General features: G+C 41.6%; 1 protein-coding gene across 1 annotated transcript in view; it reads left to right on the forward strand.

Annotated features, from left to right (window-relative positions):
- GRK4 (G protein-coupled receptor kinase 4) overlaps positions 1–21,272 on the forward strand; it is a 95,493-nt gene that overhangs the window by 7,847 nt on the left and 66,374 nt on the right. Inside the window, exons 2-5 of the mRNA XM_019526516.1 lie at positions 11,530–11,616; positions 13,153–13,265; positions 19,115–19,192; positions 20,392–20,492. Coding sequence (XP_019382061.1) covers positions 11,530–11,616; positions 13,153–13,265; positions 19,115–19,192; positions 20,392–20,492 — 379 coding nt within the window. The remainder of the gene's footprint in view (positions 1–11,529; positions 11,617–13,152; positions 13,266–19,114; positions 19,193–20,391; positions 20,493–21,272) is intronic.

Below are 21,272 nucleotides of genomic sequence, written 5' to 3' on the forward strand. Positions count from 1 at the left end.
AAGAGAAGGCTGAGGGGGGATCTAGTGGCCTGTTACAGACTAGTCAGAGGGGACCAGCAGGCACTGGGGGAGTCCCTGTTCCCCCAAGCACTACCAGGAGTGACTAGAAATAATGGTCACAAGCTGGCAGAGGGTAGATTTAGGCTAGGTATCAGGAGGCGCTACTTCACGGTCAGGGCCGCTAGGATCTGGAACCAACTTCTGAGAGAAGTGGTGCTGGCTCCTCCCCTGGGGGTCTTTAAGAGGAGGCTAGATATACCCGTTGCTGGGGTCATTTGACCCCAGTACTCTTTCCTGCCATGGCAGAGGCTCGGACTCGATGATTTGCTCAGGTCCCTTCCGACCCTAGAAACTATGAAACTATGAGGTGAGGTTCTGTGTGCCATCTCAAGGCCCTTCCCTTGTGATGTTCTAGGGGGTCAGTGGTCTACAGTCATCCCCTTGACCTTGGCAATCTGGTATTTCACTAAGGCTGTCCCGATACCATTTGGGGAACTGTGCTCATGGTGGGGGCGGGCAGGGTTGCTGGGGGAGAACTGCAGTGTCTGGGGTGGGTGTCTCCTGCGGAGAGGCGGTATTAACACCAGTTGGGAGTGTCAGGTTGCTGGAAAACAATCCGATATGATGACCTGACACCCCAGGATGCCTTGTCTGTCATGGTGACTACTGACACAGTGCTTACCTTCTGAGGACCCATCCAAATGAAATTTCTGCCCATCTAACACCATCTGAGTACAGCTCTGCCACCTGTTGTCCTCAGTAGCAACAGAGGGGAGCAGAAAACCACGTGTTCAGCCCCAGGTCACCTCCCTTGCTCCTGAGCTAATGTGTCTTCAACCCCAAGGCACAAAATTTCACCCTGTGCCCCACATCCTTCAGACCTGTGTCACTCATCTATTCCATGATGGAGCTTGAAGCTGACTTTGTACTGAGGGGGTTGGAGATCAGGCTGAGCAAGGCAAGAGACATTACTCCCTGTGGTATGTACCACCACTGATGTGCCTGAACGGGGCATAAGGGGGTACCAGGCTGCTGGGGGAGGGGTGTGTGTTGGTATGTGCTGTCTTGGGGAATAGATGAGGTGGAGGGTGCTCTTTTGGGGAAGGGTCGGTCTGGGTCTGCACTAAGTCTTGAGCATTCGGTGCAGTGACTGCTTCTGCTGTGTGCCTTGGAGTTGCATCACAGCCAGGGACTTTGCCGTTGGATCCAGGACTGGACCAGTCAAGTACATTATGCAGATCTCTCCAGGACCCTTGACTCTTGTTCCAACACTGGGTGGCTGCACTTGCTTTCCCACATAGGACTCCTGCCTCCTCAAGAGCTTGGAGGGAAGGGGACAGCCTTTTTGGTCCCTGATGCAATACTATGACAGTGGTTCCTGGTCCTTACTGTAATGCAATGCTGGATGTTCCTATCACTGTGTGTTTTCACATGTCCTGGATTTCAGATTCCTATCTGCTACCTGTTCCTGTGGTGCTGAACCCAAACACCTGTCACTGCTTCTTAGTTTTTTCCTGCCAATTAAGCCCTTTTGATGATTTTGTAGGCTACAGTAGGGGATGTAAAGTTTGGCAATTGTCTGCTAGCACCAAAGATACTTGGACTAGCCTTGTAGTTAAGGTCCAGCCAGGGACCAACCAGCAGTAGGTTGTGTGGCGGGGGAAGGGGTTATGACCCTTTTTGTAGTTTGTGCAGAGGTGGGGTGGGAAGAAGGCTACAGTTCATTTTGGGGTGGATGACACAGGCGGGGGGTTTGGGTATTGTTTCAGAATTTAGGGAAGGATCGGTTGTATCTTCTTGGCAACAGAGAAGAGCCTTAATGGATTCTCAGGGTGTTGAGACTAGGCTGGGTTTATTTTAACACTAGTTGACTGATGAGGTATGAAATTCCCAAGGTCACAAGCTGGGCATGGGACACCTCTGGTTGGTGTTGGAGGAAGGAGAGCCAGGGGGTGTGATTTGGCCAGTGTTGAGTGAACAGTTAAGCAATTGGCTCCCTGGGCTGTGTGCTTTGTTCAGCCAGGGTGTAGGCATATTATGGCCCCCCAACCTCCTCTCTCCATGCACTTCTTTTGGGGAGTTTGTGCTAAGATGGGTCAATCAGACATTCTGACCAGGCAAATACCGAGTAACAGCCAGTTGCCACCATAATGGAAGGTGGAGGAGAAATGTAAGTGCCTTCACGTGACAGTCTTGGACAGTGGGCTATGGGCTGCAGGGCACCAGCTGCTCACAGCCACCCTCTCCTCCTATCCGTGGGTGTGGACCATGCTTGGTCACTGCCCTAAGGAGTGCAGGGTTCACCCTGTCAGCTGGATCCCCATCCCTACCACCTAATGCATTGCTTATTCCTTGCAGTGGGTTCTGCTTTGGGACCATCAGGATCAGCACCAGGACTGGGACAAGGGGTGAATGCTGTCTCTGCACCAGTGGCTGGGCCTCTGTGGGGGTGGGGGGAAGGAACAGGAATACCCTTGGCCCTAGCACAGGACCTGGTGTCTCCAGGCCTATGGTTTCTCCTGGATTCAGAGGAGTCAAGGTCCACTGGGGACCAGGTCCTTGTGAATAGGAAGAAAATGCCCATGAAAGTTGGTCTAAGCTCCAATAACTGACAGAACGATGAACTGAACTCTTAACTATTTCTGGAAGGTTATGTGCAAATGGAACACTGGAGCACTTGTGCACACTTATGCTTTTTGATAGTATAAACAAATATTAAAATTTTCTGATCATGTAAATGTAAAAGCAGGGAAGAAAGCAAGAACCTTTTACTAAGTAAGTGTCACTAGTTGTATAGATTTTAAGGTTTCAAAAGGGGAGTGGAGGGAAAGAGAATAATTTTTTTTTTTTTTTTGTTTCTTGCAATTACTGTTACCCATGTCCCTCTTCCCCTCATCCACTCTTTCTCTTTAGTTTCTTGCACTCGCTGCATTGTGTTTTACATTTCTGTAAGCTATTTATGGCAGGAAGTGCCTGTGCTTCCTTGTGCTTGAATGCACGAGGGTTGTCTTGTCTTTTGCTCTTCACCTAATGGAAACAGTAAGAACAATCTAGGTGGGCATAGGGGGAACCAAACAGCTATTAGCTAGAACTTGCATGTGGCATTTATTTAGTAATCTATGCATACTGCTGCTCTTGTTGGTTTCTGAATCATTAAACATAGTGAACAGCACTGGAAGGCTAACAAGTGGTTTAAAGGGATCCTACCTTTTTTAGTGCGTGTCTGCATGGAGCCTATAAATATTATCAACCTGCAACCTGCAATTGGAAGTCATTGTTGAGAGTGTTTTATGTAAACGTGAAATTCATCCTCTTTCATATTCAACATTAGGAATTCTGGGCACATTAAAATAGAAAGTGGTCCATAATTGCATTTTATTTTAAGATAATGATACTGAATTTCATGTAAAAAAATCAATTTATTGAGATTTGAAACTAGTTTACTAGGTTAAATTTCTGAAAAATTGTATTAATTGTTCATGTGGTGATAGCGGTTGTATATACAGTTAATGTAATGGAGCATTACTGTCAAGTGGTTACATCTGTGCTTAGAGTGAATGCATGTAAATTAGGTGTGGAAATATGCTCATGCTTTCACAAACAGTTTTTTTTAAATACATTAATGGCCAGGTCCATAAGTAGATGTAAACACCTAAAGTACAGTCTCTTCCCCCTACAACTACGTAGTCACCTATGGATAGGGGTCTACCAAAATCGTGGGAAGACTTAAATTTTCACAAATTTGATTTAATTAATTAAGTCCCAACCTGTAGACTTCAGTGTCTAGGCTCTTGCCAGTAAAATTATTTAAATGCTGCTGTGCATATTCAGATGTGCCTCTGTCTTTGCAGGGCTGAGCAGCTTGGTACCTATATTGTGCTAAAGCCTGATCTGAATCTTCAGATGAGGTGCTGCCCCACCTGTCTCTGGAAGATTCATATCAGGGTTGAGCTTGAGATAGGAAATGAGCTGCTCACGTTAGATATCACCGGTAGGTATGCTGAAAACACCAATAAAAAGGATCTTACTCAGTGGTTGCACATTGTTAAACCTAGCTGGAGAGGGAGAGGAGATGGTTCCTCCTGATAATAGCTCACCGATCAGAAGAATGCTTGCCCCAATGTGAAATTCCTAGCTGCTGCACCTTCGTTTGCCAGAGGGGATTCAAACCTACATATTCTGTCTATCAGGAGAATGCCCTGTCCAGCAAACTATTTGATAGGTGGGGCAGAAACAGTATAACAGGAAATCTGTGCATATGGCCATGCTTACTGAGTAACTAGCTTGTCTGACATTTTGTTGCATCACACAAAAAAGAATTTAAGGTTTTTTGGACTAGAGAGGGAGCATGAGTAGGAAAGGGAGTATAATTCTAATTTACTGCCTAGAGCTTTCACTGGGGGAAGAGAGACCTAGATTCTGGCCCCTGTCCCAGCAGGTTTATGTATTTTACATGAACTGATCGTTGGACAAAGTATGGAAACAAGGAATCTCACCCAGGTCTTCCTCAACCTGGGTGAATGCTCTAGCAGCTAGGATACTGGATAGAAGGGGCACCTCCTTTGGCTGTGCTTTAAGTGACCCCTTCTCAGATTTGTGAAAAGGACATTTAGGCTGCTGACAGACTTGGAAAAAAGACAAAAAAAAGGTGCTTTACTGGAAGAGGTGGCATGTTTGTTTGACCCGGCTCCCTGACACCTGTATAGATTGCATGCTTCAGTGGGGCTTTTTGGCACTTTTATCTAAAGCTGATTCAATTAGCTATTAGAAAAAAGCACCCAAAAAGCACTGCTGAAGTACCCGATCTATACATGCATTAGGTGAGTTGGGTCCAGCTAATGCAATGCCTCTTCTGGGCATGTGCTGGGCGTGGCATGGGGTGTGCGCCGAGTTTAAGGTAAAATGCTGTTTTTTGTGGGGAGGGGTTACGTCTGTAAGCAGCTCTTATGCAAAACTCCAGGAGACAGCTCAGGCCTTTGAAACTCATATCACGGGTAGGCACCTTTGAAGCCCAGAGGTGGGTGTTTAAGCCAGGAGTGGGGAAAATGTGGCCCGAGGGCTGGATGTGGCCTGCCAGACCATTCCATCCAGCCTGCGGAGCCCCTAAAAAATTTAGAAAATTAATATTTATCTGCCCCTGGCTACCTATGATGCAGCCCTCGATGGCTTGCCAAAACTCAGTAAGTGGCCCTCTGCCCAAAATAATTGCCCGCCCCTGGTTTAAGCCACAGAAAGGGACAGGAATTAAAGCAGGCTTCTCTTCAGCATCTCCTACTGCAGTGATTCCTAACCTGTTCAGATTCAAGGCACCCCTCAGAAAGTGCCAGCTCTTAATTTCACTAATTTTTTTACTATGGAAAAATACTGTATTTTCTTATGTATAACATTTCCCCGCCCAAAGCCAGCTGTTGAAAATCAGGTTTAGGCATTATACGCAAGAAAAACGGCTCTCTGCTGATTCAGAAATTTGGTGGTGGGGAAGGGATGGCAGTGTTAATTACTGTGGCTTCCAGAGCTACAGCAATTAATGCTGCCACCGTTTCCCTGCTGCCAGATTTCCTGACCTGTGGGGATCTCCCCAGCTGGATGATATGGCTCCGTGTGCTGGCTCGGGCCAGTGTGCCAGGTTGGTCTGTAGCCATACCCAGTATGCAGAGTTGGCCCTGAGCACTGTGCCAGTTGGACCAGATTGGCCCCAGCATACAGGGTCAGTCCACGGGTTACATCTGGTGTTTAGGGCTGAGAGCAAGCTCAGGAGCAGGCTTGGCTTCCTAGCTGCTGCTGCTGCTCAGATACTTATACCCATGGTGAGAATTTTTTTTTCTTCATACTACTTTTTCAAAAACGGGGTGTATGTTTTATTCATGGGCAGGCTCTACATGAGAAACTATGGTAATAGAGCCATTCTTCTGCTGTCAGGACTTCAGAGACCACCACAGGTCAGAATACTTTTGGTTTCCTATTTGAAATGTCCTGATTTATCTTGTGGATCATGTGTAGGGAACTACTCAATTTGCGATTTTGCAGATTTCATGGAAATTGCAAAATCAGGCATTGTCTGTGAAATCAGGCAATATTCACAAAAATAAAAATTACCAAAAATAAAATGCTGGCTCCCCAGTGGAAGCCAACAGTCCTCGTGGCTGCTGCAGCCCAGTTATGCATCCTGCCAGGGGGAATGGGGGTGGGGGTGCCAGCATGAGGGGGAACAGCCACTATGGCTGCTGCCCCTGCCCCTTGCCTCTGATTGGCTGAGAGGGCTGCCTGTCATAACCCCCTGCCCCTGCCCTCCAGCTGTCAAGGAGCTGGAGCTGCTCCAGCGGTCAGCCAGAGCTCCCAGTTTAATTCCCTAGCTCTCTGATTGCTTCTTCCAGCTCTCTCATCATTCCCCCAGCTGGTCCCAGGGGGTACAGCCCCCAGATCTGTGCCCTGGGTTTCAGCAGGCTGCTGCTGCTTGCTGGGGAAATAGCTTGGAGCTGCCGCTATCCCCAGCTGGCAGCAGTAGCCTGCTGTCATCCTACTACAGATTCAGGGGCCCACGCCCTCCCGGAAGATCTGGGGAAATGGTCAGAGAGCACAGGGAATCGAACTGGGAGCTGGGGAATTGAACTGGAAGCTAGATGTCAGTATCAGAGCAGTTCTTCCTGCCCTCTTCTCTGTCCTTCTTCTTAGTTTTTGTTTCCCTGCAAGCCTGGCTAAAAATTCTCTACAACATTTTCAGAATGTTTCGGAGCCTTCTGTTTCAATTTGAATTCGGTGTTTCGGGTGCCAAAATGGCCCGAAACACCTTCTAAATGAAACGGGTGCCAAAATTTCGCCCAGTCGTACTCCCCTGTGGGAGTCAGGGGTCCTTGCTGCTGTAGCCCAGCCTTGCAGCCCACCCAGGAGGAGAAGGGACCAGCTGGTGGGGCAGCACAAAGGGCAGCAGCAAAGATGGTAGTTTTCCCCCTTGTGCGTCTTGCCAATCAGCGCTGAAGGGTGGGGCCAAATGAAGGGCAGCCAGCAGTCAAGATATTGGCCATCCCCTCCTTGGGTCCTCTCTGTTAATCAATATGGAGGGTGGGGCTGCCACAAAATGATGGCAAATTTGTTTTTTCTTGCCCCAAATTATGTAGAACCCTCCCTACCCATCTTGGCTGTTGGTTTTCAAAAGTTTTGAGTTTCCATGAATCTGTGTTGAATTCTGTCTTTCCTTCTGAGGTCTGTTTGCACATGTTGTGCACACATGGTCTTTTATATTACAGTATACTGGTGGATTATACTGGTATAATGTACATTGTGGTGATGAACGGAAACAACACTTCTGTGCGTGCATGTTCTCCTTTCATCCCTCCTATTGCTTAACTGATAAACAGCTCCTTTGATCACATGTTCAGATAAAGGCTGGCAGTGCATACAGTTTCCTTTCTTTGATGCAGCTGTGTACTTTCAGAGCTCTTTGGGTGGGGCTGATTTGCCTTTTTCATCTTATCTTTCTGGTTTTTTAGCACCAGTTGTGTGTGCATGTATATGGAGGTGAACCTGCAGCACTGCCTGAATGTCCTTAACCCACAAACCTTTGCAAACAAGGATAAGAACTAGTCTCTCCAGTTCACATTGTGGGGGAGAAGGTGCACAAAGGTTCAGGTCTTTTTGAAAATCACGCAACAAGTTGGTAACAGAGCTTGCCTAGGCTGTTGTTCACTGAATCGCATTGTAGGGACCAAATACGTCTGTTGAGGAGCATTTTGGTGTTACTTTATTAAAGACTTTAATCACATAGGACAGAGTCCAATTTCTCTCCCTCTGCCTAACCCCAGAAAAACTGTGGTCAGGATGTATAGTGTTACTGAACTAGAATCACATCAGTATAGATATAAATATCCAAAGGCTGACTTGCTAGGTAGTAGAATGCTGCTTTGATATATACCATTGGCTTTCTTTTGAAGCTATATTTCTTTTTGTCACAAAGGTAGGGATACTTCGTTGCAAACAACTTTGTCTTCACTGAGGACTCATATAAGCCACAGTGGTTGGTTTGTGTTTTTTTTTTTCCAATAATTTTTTAAAGTTAGATGACTGTTTAGTAAAAGAAAAAATAAAAAGCATCTGGAAACACTTATTATGTAGTATGCTCTGGTTGCTCAAAAATGTTCTACTAGAATGTCATTAAAATTTCTTAAGAAAAACTCTATGGAAGGTAAAGGGCTAAACATGATAAATTTTATCTAAAGGAGTTTTTGTAAGTGCTTAAAAATGTTAATAAAAAACTCATAACCATAGTGGCATTGTCACAACAGGTTTTTCCCTTTCATATGGAGATGGATTATTTGCTATTGGAAACCTTTCTAGCCAGCAAATACATCTGAAAGCAACTAACTGGTGGTTCATCAGAAGCATTGTGTTGAGCCATAAAGCAGAAAGTGCACAACCTGACCATTGAATCATTTCTGCCTAGCAGAGCACAGCACTGGCCTTTACAAATTTATCCAAAGCAGCCTGTAGTGCTCTGGATCAGTGTTGAGATGTGGTCACAGATCATGGCTGTTAGAGGTTGAATTATGAATAATATTGCATTGTTACAGGAATGTTAGACTTTGAGGAGAAGGAATCATTAATTAAGAACTAAAATGCTACTTGCCACAATTTTTGCCAGAAACAATATGTTTGACTTTTTTCTATTGTCTTTTCAATATTGGTATATCCTGTGTGCACTATAGATAAATGGAGCACAAAAGTGAGGGGATATGGGGGAGAGAGAGAACCATGTTGGGTTTGGTAGATTTCATAAGCTATTGATTGTAGTATATCATTAACAAGCCCTCATCTCTGACTTGTAGAAAAGAGTGATAGTGACTGGGTTATGATCTTAAAATTTCTCCGTTATAAATGGAGGAAAAAAAGGACAGTCTCTCTTACCATCTTTCTAAACGTCTCTCAATATTTAAGGCAAATAAATAACTCTTGAATATGTGTCTGTATTGAAGCCTTATATATTTGAGGGTCAGAGGGCATCAACCTTATTGGTACTTATTCTTGTGTACCTTAATACCTAATTCAGTCAGATATGTCATAGATCAGAATTTATTCTCCATCAGTGTGGCAGTGACAAAACATGCTTCTTCTCTTCCTCATTTAGATGAGTAATGTTACCATCAAACCTTTTAATTGACTTATTGCACAAATGGTATTTTTATTTCTGTCATAAGAGCTGAACAATTAATCTTCATACATCCCTGTAGCTTAACATGACTCAGCTGCATTGCTGTTTCTCTATTGGAGAAGAGTTTGAGTGTTGTAGGTATTAGATGGAGAACTTCCTTTAACTCTCCCCACTGAATCCTTTCTCTACATGAAATATATTGGTATGTAAATTTGGTCTGTTTGTCATTTCTAACTTCAAAGCTGATCTGATGTAAGCTCAGTTTCTGGAAATGCCTCTATTTAAAAGTTCAAACCAAAACAATGTTAAGCTGCTTTTCCTAGAGTATCAAAATATCATGCTAAACTAAAGTGGGAAGGCTAGTTGCAGAGATAGTAGTAGTATTAGTACTACAGCATTTGAATCTAAAGCTGAATAAGGATTAAGAAAATGACCACAAAACTGTGATGGATCTTATATATCCTGTAACTGTATAGTCCACAGTTAAGTAAAACATTGGATAGAGCAGGGGTGGGCAATTATTTCAGCTGGAGGGCCGCTTAACAAGTTTCCGTGAGCTGTTGAGGGCTGCAGGAGTAGCTCTGCCACTGCCCCTTGACAGGTGCCCTGCCCCCACCATCCCCTGCCCTTGCCCCCGGAAGTACTCCTTTTGGGAAGGGGGTTTGCCATCTTGGGACTAGAAAAAACACATATTATGCCCATTCCTGAGATAGTAAATACTTCTGAATTCTGTTTACTTGAGTTGCAACAGGAAAGGTCAGAAGGTTAGTATCAATTCACAGATGTATCTGCATTTCTAGATTGTAAGGTTTTATATTTTCATTTCTTAGCTCTCCTTTCTAGGTGTTGCTGAAATGTGAGTGTGTTGCCTGCAGCAACATAGTAGAGATGAGAAACTTTTTAGTGCAAATATGTAGCTGGTATGATGTTGATTCATCTTATATGGATTAAGATGCACTTGATACACACTTAAAAATGAAAATGTTTGAGCTTAATGCTCTTACACCTGACTCTGCATTGTAAATCTTTTGTGAACCTAGGTATCTGAATGATGAGTGTTCTTCATCATGGGGAAACTCAGGCTCGCTAAGGGATAATAATACAAATACATCTGTTATGAAAGGTGCATAGATTTTGCATTCTTTATTGTGTAATGCTCGTTTCTTGGTTTCAGTATGATTTACTAAGGGCAACTCCCTTCCTCTCCCCTCCCAATGTGGTTACCAGGTTCTTCATTCTTCAGAGAATGCAGCTTAAAATGTTATTTGTCTGTTCTTCTGTCATGTGGAGGTGAAATTGGTTTGGTTCTGCTTGTAAAATTAAATGTCTTTAAAAAAAAGAAATAACCTTTCTGCCAAATCATTCTTGCTGTGTTTAACATTCTTGATGTTTCATAACAATCTTTTCTTGTAAAATGTTCCTATATCTAGTGGTTTGCCTCACCATGAAATATATGTACGTCTTCTGTGATGATAACCTTATTTCATTTTTTTTAATATGTTACATGATAAAAGTAATCTTCATGTGACAGATATATTTTTCATAAGAGATGGTCTGTAGTGAACCTATAGTTTTAAAATTATTAAAGTGAAAAACTTGTATGGATATGCCGTCATAGTTTTAAGCATCATTCAAAAGGTATGGGGTTTATGCTGTATATGTTATAGAGTAGGCTATATAAATAGCCATTATGGTCTTGTATGATGCTCTAGATCTCTCAGGTTCTGTCCATACTGTTACTATTACTACTACTTCTCTTAAGGAAAAAGAGAACAGAAAACACTATTTTTGTACAGCTTGTATTTGTGTGTTGTCTGATTTGTCAGCTTTAATGGTCATGGTTTAATGATTTCAGTTTTATATTAACTTTCTTCTTTCTGTCACTTATATCTTGTTCGTAATCATTTTCTAGGTAATAAAAGCCAGGTGTTGTTTCAAGATTGTTGAAAATATCATCTTAATTGAAATGCCCATGGCATTATAGTACAAATGTGAGGGATGTACTTTTCAAAGATTCTTGATCAATAGGAGGAGGAGACATTTTTGTCAATAACTATTAAGATTGTGTTTCTAGTAAAGGAAGGAAATTTACTATAGCCTTTCAGCCTGTCCTAAACTTTCCTTGATATTTAAAATATTTCTGCCTAAATATACATGGATATTTTGAAATTATTTATAGCTGTCCCTTTTTCTTTTAACATGCATATTTGGATAGACACATTGAAAAACTCTTTTATGCTGGAAAAAGTAGCCTGATCAACTTGCAGCATATCTGGCAGCTTTATGTGTAACCAATAATACAATATCCTGCTATATAGAGGGTGGATCATACTTTAGCGTGAGGCAGATTTGTAGGCTGCGCTTATTTATGGAGCTTTTTCTTTTAGGCAAACGGAATGGGCGCAGTAAAAAGTGGAGGGAGATGCTGAAGTTGCCACCCATCAGTTATTGTGAAGGCCTCAGATGTTCAATTGGTAAGTATTGTATACAGTTCTCAAGTCTGGTTTCTCAGGGGCTTTTGTTCGGTGAAGGTGTTTTATCTTGCTTCTGAATGGGTGTTTAGCTAGTTAGTAATCAGACCATGGCATTTAATATAATTGAGAATTTCTGAGGAGAGTGTATACATCACAGCCAGCTTTCATTATGCCCAAGGAAACTACTCTTGGAAGAAAAGTACTAACTGAAGTAATTATGTTCCAATTTCTGTAGGAAAAGAGAGGGTATTTACCAGAATACATTAACATTGCAGATGCTAATGAGTTACTTGCATCAAAGTGATAGTGCCCTTTTGTTCAAAGAAATCTGGTTAGTTCTGGGCAAACTGCAGTGAATCTGACACCATGCTTTTTGAAACAAAACAAGGTATAACTGCCCCATAAAATTGTGTGTGTTTGGTCTATGGTTATAAAGCATCTTTTCAAATTAGTTCTGAAGAACTTAAAACAAAATGTAAACCTCTTCAACCAGAAGCCTTCTGAAATGGAAAGCTTCTTCATAAGCACTGAACTAGCACTCAAGTGTATTATATTAATTCATAGTTTGGACATAGATATTGAAATAATCATCAGCATGAAGCTTTTTAATCAGAGTTGGAATCTGTAAGGCTAACAGGAACAGGCCGTCTTTTTTTCACCAACATTTACATATACTGATTACTATCTAATTTTACATTCTCGTTCCTTTTTGTTTCTATCCGATTTGTTCCCACTTGCCTTACTTCACCTAAAAGCAAACAAACAACAACAAATGCCAAAATGTGCATTGTCAGGCAAAGGGTCTCTTTGGACAAGCCGCATTTAAAACAAGAAGTACAAATTCTTCCTCAAGATGCATACAGTCTAAAGAAAGGGTAGGGGTGCTCATTTTATGTTTGGCTGACTTTAAATTGATGTGTTTCAGGAAGTTAACTGATCGGTAACTGTGAGAGTTTAGGAGAAAATCTCTTCTTTGCACATCCTACTGCATAATAGTTTACAAAGTTCAATTTACACCAGTAATAACCTCTGTCAGATACAGGACTATTTAGAACACTAGTCTGATCTGGAAATACTATTTTTAGGAGTTTGGTTACAGGGTTATGGTAGATTAGAATAGTTAACTTGATCTCTCAACTGTGGATCGTCCAAGCCGTCCTGTTTCTGTCAATAGACTTATGTGAATAAGGTTTTTATAGTGTTTTGTTTTCATTGGGAGCAGCACTCTGTAGTGTTACATACAGGACCTTTTAAAAAATATTTCATGTTGGCATGAAAAGGTCAGTTCGATCTAAAAGGCCTTTTGGGGTTTATTTCTAAGTATGGTGAGCTAGTAAAGGCAGAGGTGGTAGTTTGGCCCAACTCATTTGAATTTTTAGTGGCAATTTCATCAAATCTTGGGCCTCCGATTTTGAGTGGGGCTTATAATACCAAAAAGCTTTGCATTTTTCTTTTTTATTAAATCTCAAATAAATAGGCAAGGACACATTATGGCTTGTTATGATGGCTTTTGTTTAATCTCTTCTCTTCCCCTAGAAAAGGACTATAACCAGCTCTGTGACAAGCAGCCGATAGGGAAACTTCTCTTCAGGCAGTTCTGTGACACTAAGCCAGATTTGAAGAGGTGCATTGAATTCCTGGATGCAGTGGTAAGCTGTAGTCCATTTATAAGGATCGCAACCCTGCTTTTTTGAGAAATTAGAAAAAGCCGTAAGTAGGTAATTTATTTAAAAAATAAGCTTTTTGCATCCCTTAGATTCATACTAATACAATAACAAAACTTGCTGCATGTACTACAGTGAACTTGGCAAAAGAAACTCAACAGCTTTTAAGGACTACAAAGTCTGATAAAAGCCAGAGTAAATTGATAGACTTTGTGGTGTGCCTTGGAAACTTTGTTTCTGTTGGTCTAAAGGAGGAAATCTTAACTTTACTATAAAAGTTCTGCCCCCCTCATGTATGGATCTGGTTCTCAGAGTAGAAAAGGAAGAGATAACAGGAACGAAACTAATTGTAAGGTATTGGAGAAGGAGCCATATTCAGCTTGTGTTGAGTCTTCTGACAGGTCTTCAAGTATATAGCTTTGTCTGGATTGTATCTTAATTAACCTAGTTTTAAATTAGGATCAAAGGCTTCACCTCAAATCTCGGGAGTATGTTCACAATTTTTTTGCTATTTGACAAGTGATGGTGGGGAAGCATTGATAAACCTGCAAAATTTCAATATCTAATGTAGCCTCCAAGTTGTGACTTATAAAATCTGAAAGCTAGCACAGCTCAGTTAGTGGTCTGATATAGAGCACCTGTCACCTTCTGCAGATTAATTTCTTAATTGACCTGCATCTTCTTTTTTTTTTTCTTTTTTCTGAACTGATCTTCAATCAGTTTAGCTCAAATTAAGATAGATACAAGTAATGGTGTGGAGTAGAACAGCCAGTTTCTTAGTGTCAAATAATGACTTAATTTTATGTAAATAAACACCTTTGGCATAAACTACTTGCATCAAATGTCCTTGGAATCCCATACTGGAGAGCTCTGAACAACTTTTGTTCTCATTTTTTTCATTCCATTTTCAGGTTGGAAATGCAAATCAGGTGACAAAATAAGATGTAGATCCATAGAATAAACAAACTGGCGTAATTTTTTTTTCTGGTTAAATAGAAGCCTGGTGCATGTCTTTAATTGAATGTACCTTGTGGAGCAACTTGACTTCAACAACATACATATTTACTTGAATTTTTGCCGTGTCTTATTCACATACAAGGAAACCTCATTAAATACACTGTCCGTAATTAAACTGCTGGCAAAAACAGCATGTGCTCAGCAGTGGAAACCAATTATGAAGTCTTCTAATCAGAGATGTCTTATACTTAAGTAAATATGGTAGCATGTCAGAAGGGTGAAATAGCAAGTACATGCAGTTCTTAGCTTAGCAGTAGTTTTAATACTTTGGTCTGAAGTCAGACTGTTAGTGGACACTCTTGCAGTGTTGCAAAAGGAACGGTTGAGAAATTATTGAATACGATTTCGTCATTTTTGTAGTCCTCACCCTCTTCTGACCCATTTCAGTATCTGTAGTTAGGATTACTTAAGCGTGAGGAAATTGTACGGTGGGGTATCAGCTTCAACTTCTATGATGCTGAGTAATGGAAATTGGTTGATATCGAACAGGCTTTATATAACTTCCTCTAAAGTGGAGGAAATACTTAACCTTGGTAAGTAGAGTTAAAATAAGCCTAAATGTTTTTATTAGATGACTCACTATTTTGGCACAATATGAAAACATTAAGACAGTCAATGTACTGCTGTATTTGGTTAACCATTTTGCAGGATTTATATTTCCATTGTACTTCTTGCTACAGTTCCATGACAGCAAGATTAATGGCTTATAGTTATTTGATGACTTGGAATTTGTCCAAAGTAGTCTAGATCATGATGTTCAAGCAGAAAAGGTTCATCTTAAGGATAATTTACCAGTGAGGTAGTTTAGTGTAGTGGCATTCATGGGATTGTAGTATAGCAACTCCTAACTTTTGAGTCTTGGCTGTGCCATAAACTAAGACTTCAGACAGGTCACCTAGGGCAAGGCTATTCAATTTATTTGGCCCTGTTGCCCAGATCTGGACCACGGCTTCTTAGGGACCAGACAACCCACCTCAGTCAATGGGGGCAATGATTTGTTGGCACAGTTCCAGACTCAGGGGCTAAGCATCACTGCCACTCATGCCTCCTCCATCCCCCTTTCCTCTGCTACTGATCTTAATCACCAGCAATGACCAAGGATTCTGAATTCATTGGTAGGCAATGGTTGTGGGGGAAGCAGTAATGGCATTCACCCTCTGGAGCCATGCCACAAGCTGTGAAGGCCACATTTTAACACATCACAAGCCAAAGATGGCCCTCAGGGCTCTAGCTGGACAGCACTGATTTAAGACATATTACACCATCAAAGAGGACTGTGCTTGAGTGTGTCAGAGGAAGCCTAGAAAACCAATTCACACACACGGCACCCACAAAGATATACTGTGCCCACTTTTAGGGCAGTACTGGGTGTTCACTGAAAGCTGTCTGGACAGGCTTACTGGAACACTTCTAGCAGTAGTACATGAGTTTATCATGTACGTGTGGCCTAAATGTTTCAAGGTAGGCCCTCATACTGGAACTCCATTAGAAACTGTGGCCCTTAAAGATGCTACCGAACTGGAGATAATGCTTGTGTAGAAATGTACTAAATATACAGGTCATATCAGCCTTTCAGTTAGAGTAATGTTAATGCATTTATTTGTTTTATAATATAGTTACTTTGTTCTATAGACTACAACAATATTTTAATGTAGTTTCACAGTTTCCTTTAAGTAAGCAATTGGTTTCTCTTTCTCTAAGTAGACTGTTATAAACATAAACAGGAGGCAGAAAATTATTTCCAAAATATCCAGTTAAATGAATTTCATTTATAATTTCAAGATACATTATTGAGAGGGCGCTATGTCAAACTAAAATTCTCTACAATTCTTTAATTCAATACGTGTAACCTCTGTCTCAGTTTTCTTCTGTCTGCCGTAGGGATAATACTTCCAGTCTCACAAGAAAGGAATAACAATTGGTTTAAAATTCTGCACAAGCATATTAAGCCTTAAAGTCCTAGTTCATGAAGTTAGAAGGGCTGGTGACCTCCTCTTGTCTGAGTTTTGCCTATTGCATGCTTTTAAATATCTTCAGTCCTTTACTGACCTCAGTAACTTGTTTGACTATTGCATGCTTTCCAGAAAGGCACCCGATGTGGATTTGAAGATATCAGAATATGTAGAATTTAACATTTGCTTTGCTGGTTTATTCCAGTGATTTTTGATTGATTGATTGATCGATTTATTTTTAAGGAATCACTGTTAAAAATATATCTTAATTCTAATTTAGATCTGGCCTTGGCTTTCAGTAAATAGTTTTTAACATGCATTTCTGTACTGGATAAAAGAGTCCCTTTAGTATCCAGTATTTTCTCCCATTGACCATACTTCCATGTTGTAAACAAGTCATTGTGGTCATCTTCAAGTCAGACTGAGCTTTTTAAATCTGTTACTTCAATAGATTTCCTTCACCTCTCAAAACATTTTTGTGGCTTTTTTCTGAACATTGTCCAACTCTTCAAATTTTTTCTTTTAAAATGTGGATAGCAGAACTGCATGTAGTAGTTCAGTTTTCACCAATGCCAGGTACAGAAGTAAAATCACCCCTCTACTTTCACTACCCTATTTCTCTACTGAGAAAACCTGCTACCCCTTTTTGCTATGACATTACCTAGCAATTCATATCAACTGTTGTGACCCCTAAATCTTTTCCAGGGTCACTATTTTATATTATATAATCTCCCATTCTGGAGATATGGCCTGTATTCTTTGTCTATAGGGGGTGAAACTTTGCATTTAGTTATGCTAATATATGTTTTGATTGAATGGGCTTCACTAAACAGTTAATGCAGGTAATTTGCTCCATTCCCATTATCATTTGCTATTCTATCAGTGTTTGTGTCCTTACAGACTTTGTTAGTGGTGATTGTTATATATTTACTTCTAGATCATGAAGAAAAAGTTATAAATGCCATTGGGCCTAGTACTGATCCCCGCACAGCTTCACTAAAAGCAACTCCTTCTTACATTTACTTTTGGAGATCTGTTAGATCGTTATCCATTTAGCATGAGACTTGGTGAACTAGATGGTGATTTTTTTTTTTAATTGGAATGTCATGTGGTACTAAGTCAAGCTCCTTGGTGGTGCGGGGGGGAAGAATTGCACTTACACAGTTACTTCCACCATATCTTTTCAAAGAACAAAATCAAGTTTGTTTGACTTAAGCCCCATTTTCTATAAAATCATGTCTACTGGAATGGATGATATTCTTATGCTTTAATTTTTTATTAATTAAATTGCCAGTCAGTATTTCCACTACATTGCCTGAGATTGTTGTCAGGCTAAATGGGCTAGAATCACTTAGGTCATTCTTCTCTATTGGTCAGTGGTTCCCAAACTGTGGGCCACAACCCCAAATGGGGTTGCAGCATCAGCAGCTGGTTTGTGGGGGCTGTGGAGAAATGGGGTCATGCTGAGGAACTGGTATCATAAATAGGGTTATGCTGATGAAAAATTTGGGAGGCACTGCTATAGGTCCTTGTGGTATTATGTAAATATTATTGAACCATAATTAAGCATGTGCTACATTTACCTCCTAAGCCATAGTTTCTAGAATTGTGCTAATCAAAACTATAGGGTTCACTAAGTCTCAGAAAAGTTTGTTTTTTTTTTTTAAAGATCATGTGGGTAATTTGTTTCATTATTAGAGGTGCACTGATACATTGGTCCTTATCATATCAGCACTGGTAAAAGGAAAATAGATACTATTGACAACTGCCTTTTTTGGCTGATGTGGCTGATAATGTTGGCAATAAATGCTGTGTGTATGCGCACAGCTGCACCACGCACACAACTAGGAGTGCAGCCTGGCAGCTTGGAGAGCAGCATCTGGCTGGTAAGTCTGTGCGGAGAGAAGGGGCATGTGGGAGGGAAGAGATTGGAGGGGTGCAGATCAAGGCCCCCAGGGTGAGGGAGGGAGTGGAGCTGCGGCAGGGGCAGGTGCTGTACAGCCAAGGTGAGGAGGGGTGCAGGATGGAGCTGTGGCTCATCGGGGGGTGGGGTTGGCTCCTGCAGCTGTGCACACCCCCGAGGAGGTATGAGGGGCACGTTCCCCCTGGATCTGTGTGTGAGGTAGGGGCAGACTGCCACTGTGTGCCCTGGGGAAGGCCAGGGGTGGGGTGGGCGGCAGGGCTGGGAGGCGGCACTGTGGGAAATTTGGAGTGGTTGTAGCTCGCCCCATAGCCTCCCCTTCTAGCACCGCTTCCATCTACCTCGCCTGGACCCAGCCCACCACTGGGAAGATCCTGGCACAGCCCCTGGCCCTGAGTACACAGCAGGCAGCCCACCCTCACCCCATGCACAGATCCAGGGGGAACATGCCCCCATGCCACCTTACGGCCCCCCCCATGAGCCACAGCTCTGTCCTGCACCCCACCTGCCCCAGCTGTGCAGCCCCTGCTCCTGTACCAGCCCCACTCCCTCCCTCACAACAGGGGCCTCAATCTGCTCGCCCCACCCATGCCCCTTCTCTCCCCCACCCTGCCCCTTCCCCCCCGACAACCTTACCAGCTGGATGCTGCTCTCCAAGCTGCTGGACTGCATATCAGCAATTGGATCAGTATCAGTATCAGCTGATGTGGCTGGTTAATAATTGGCAATCAGTATCGGCCTAAAAAATCTATATCAATGCACCCCTATTCATTGTGCATCTTAAAATATCATAGTAGTTACTTAACACCATGAATGAGAGCGTTCCATAGTCTTTAGATACAAAGTCTCCTAATCGCTATGGTTGAAACTGCATAGCATCGCAGTAAATATTCAAGTACTAGTTAACTAGAAAACTAACATTAATTTTAATTTTTCTCCACTAGGCAGAGTATGAAGTGTCTTCAGATGAAAAGCGTAAAGACTGTGGCCTGGAAGTTCTAGCGAAATATTTCACCAATGGGGTAAATACATGGCCAACCTGTCTAGTAAGACCCAAACAACTTGGAGGTTAAAACATCATAACAATTTCCCTTTTTGCTTTTATTGTACTAAAGTAAATTAAGTTCAGAATGATTAACAAAGTGTCATTAATGTTTTTCATTTTAAAATGCAAACTATGTTCATAGATTATTTTAAAACTTCATTTTGAGTCAAATTTTCAACTACTCCCCATTTTTTTTTTCATCGCCATCATGATATTTTACTTATCAATGTTAAATATTTTTAACTAATAGTCCTGGTTAAGGGGAAAAAAAGTTTAAACTGCACTTAAAAATAAGAGTAGTTAAAGTATTGTATTAAAATACTTCAGAGTAATAGGTTCTGTAGACATTGGAACTGAATAAGGAATTCCTGAGTTTTAGACCTGTTTTTCTTGCTGACTTGTGTGCCTTGTGCAGTTAGTCAGGAACATTAAAAACTGTTTTGAAATACAGGCCGGGTATTTTTTGAGAGATTTAGGTACCCACATCTCCCATTGACTTCACAAATATCTGATCATTGCACTGGTGGATTTCAAGGATTCCCTATTCTTTTCTAATGATCTGAAGCTCTGTTGGGAGTATATAGTTTCCCTCCTCTGGGTTTTCTATATCTCTTTTCTATACCTTCTTGCTATCCCTTCCCCATTACCAGTCATTCTGATTTATATATTTCAGAGCTTTATATTAAAAGGTCTTTCAGATTATCCTAAAAGTGATCAGTTTCTGACTCAGGCTCCTGGAAGAAATGCAACTATTTCATAGTTGCCATTGCATAGATACAAGTTTGCTGAAAACTGGTCAGGCGTCTATAAGCCACCTAAAGCCATGTGTCCTTGGTTTAAAATCTGCTAAGCTGAACTGTTTCCTTCCATAACATACCCTTTAGATAGCTCCTAAAAAGCTATTGAGTTGTTGACAAGTTTGCTTCCTAACATACTTCAGTAGAATCATGTTGAAAAATTTGTATTGCTAATGTGTTCTGATACTGATATTCCATAATGGAAAGCAAAGGTAAACGCTATTAAAATTTGACTCTGTCTGTTTTCTGGCTTGCTGGCAAGTCTGTTTTCTTTTTTCTCCCATGGTGGGACTTCTCTTTTTTAACAGTTGTTTCACTGCAGAATTCCTGCTAACTTATACTTCACTTTTTTTTTTTATTTTTGTGGCTTTATGTGAAGTCTGCAGCCCATTTGCCAGAAATACCTCAAGATACAGTGGATGAATGCAAGGCAAGGTTGGAGAAGAATCCTTCCAAAGAACTCTTTAAGGACTGCACAAGGTATGTGGTAAATGTCCAGTACTAAAGCTATGGACTCCATGTGTACCCTGCTAACAATTTCATGATGTTGGGAACTCTGGAAAAGATCTGGAAAAGAGCAAAAGAAGCTAAAATATGTGCAAACTACTCACAAAGCCGAGGAAGTCTTTAAGAAGAATCGGGGGAAAACATTAAGAATGAAAATGGTTAACACTGCAACTAGCAAAACTAATGGGGAAGTATACTTAAGTCATTTGAAAGCGTATTAAAAAAACAAAGAAGCTTTTCAAGAGATGGTGTTCAAAGATCTTAATATATGTATGACATGCTGTCTTTTAGGAGTATATTTTTTATTTTACTTACAGAACTCTTGAAGATTCTACAGCCAATTGCTTCTACGGTCAGCTTATCTGAATTGGGCAAAACACCTGTGTTACTAATACACAGGGATCTGGGTGGGGCAGATAATGTGGGCTTTTCTCCTTTAAAGGGCAAGTACCTGGGAAGCTGAGTGTTTCCCTTGCAGGCTGGCAGAGTTTTAGCCTACAAGGGGCTGCTTGGGGCTGGGGGATGCAGGGCAGGGCATCATGTGCATGTTTGTGCATGCATGGGGCCAGCAATACTGCCAGGCAGTGGTGGAAAGCAGCTCCCCCAGATGCCTGCAGGTAAATCGGGGGTGGAGTGTTGGGGGGAGGAAGGGGAATGAATGTAGTTGGTAATTAGTGGAGAGGTACCTGGGGAGTCAGATGTCAGGCAGGTTATAATGTGTCATAAATCCAATGTCTATAGTCCATGATTTTT

Source organism: Gavialis gangeticus, unplaced genomic scaffold (genome assembly GCF_001723915.1).
Source record: "Gavialis gangeticus isolate Ggan-Ray unplaced genomic scaffold, GavGan_comp1, whole genome shotgun sequence".
NCBI lineage: Eukaryota > Metazoa > Chordata > Crocodylia > Gavialidae > Gavialis > Gavialis gangeticus.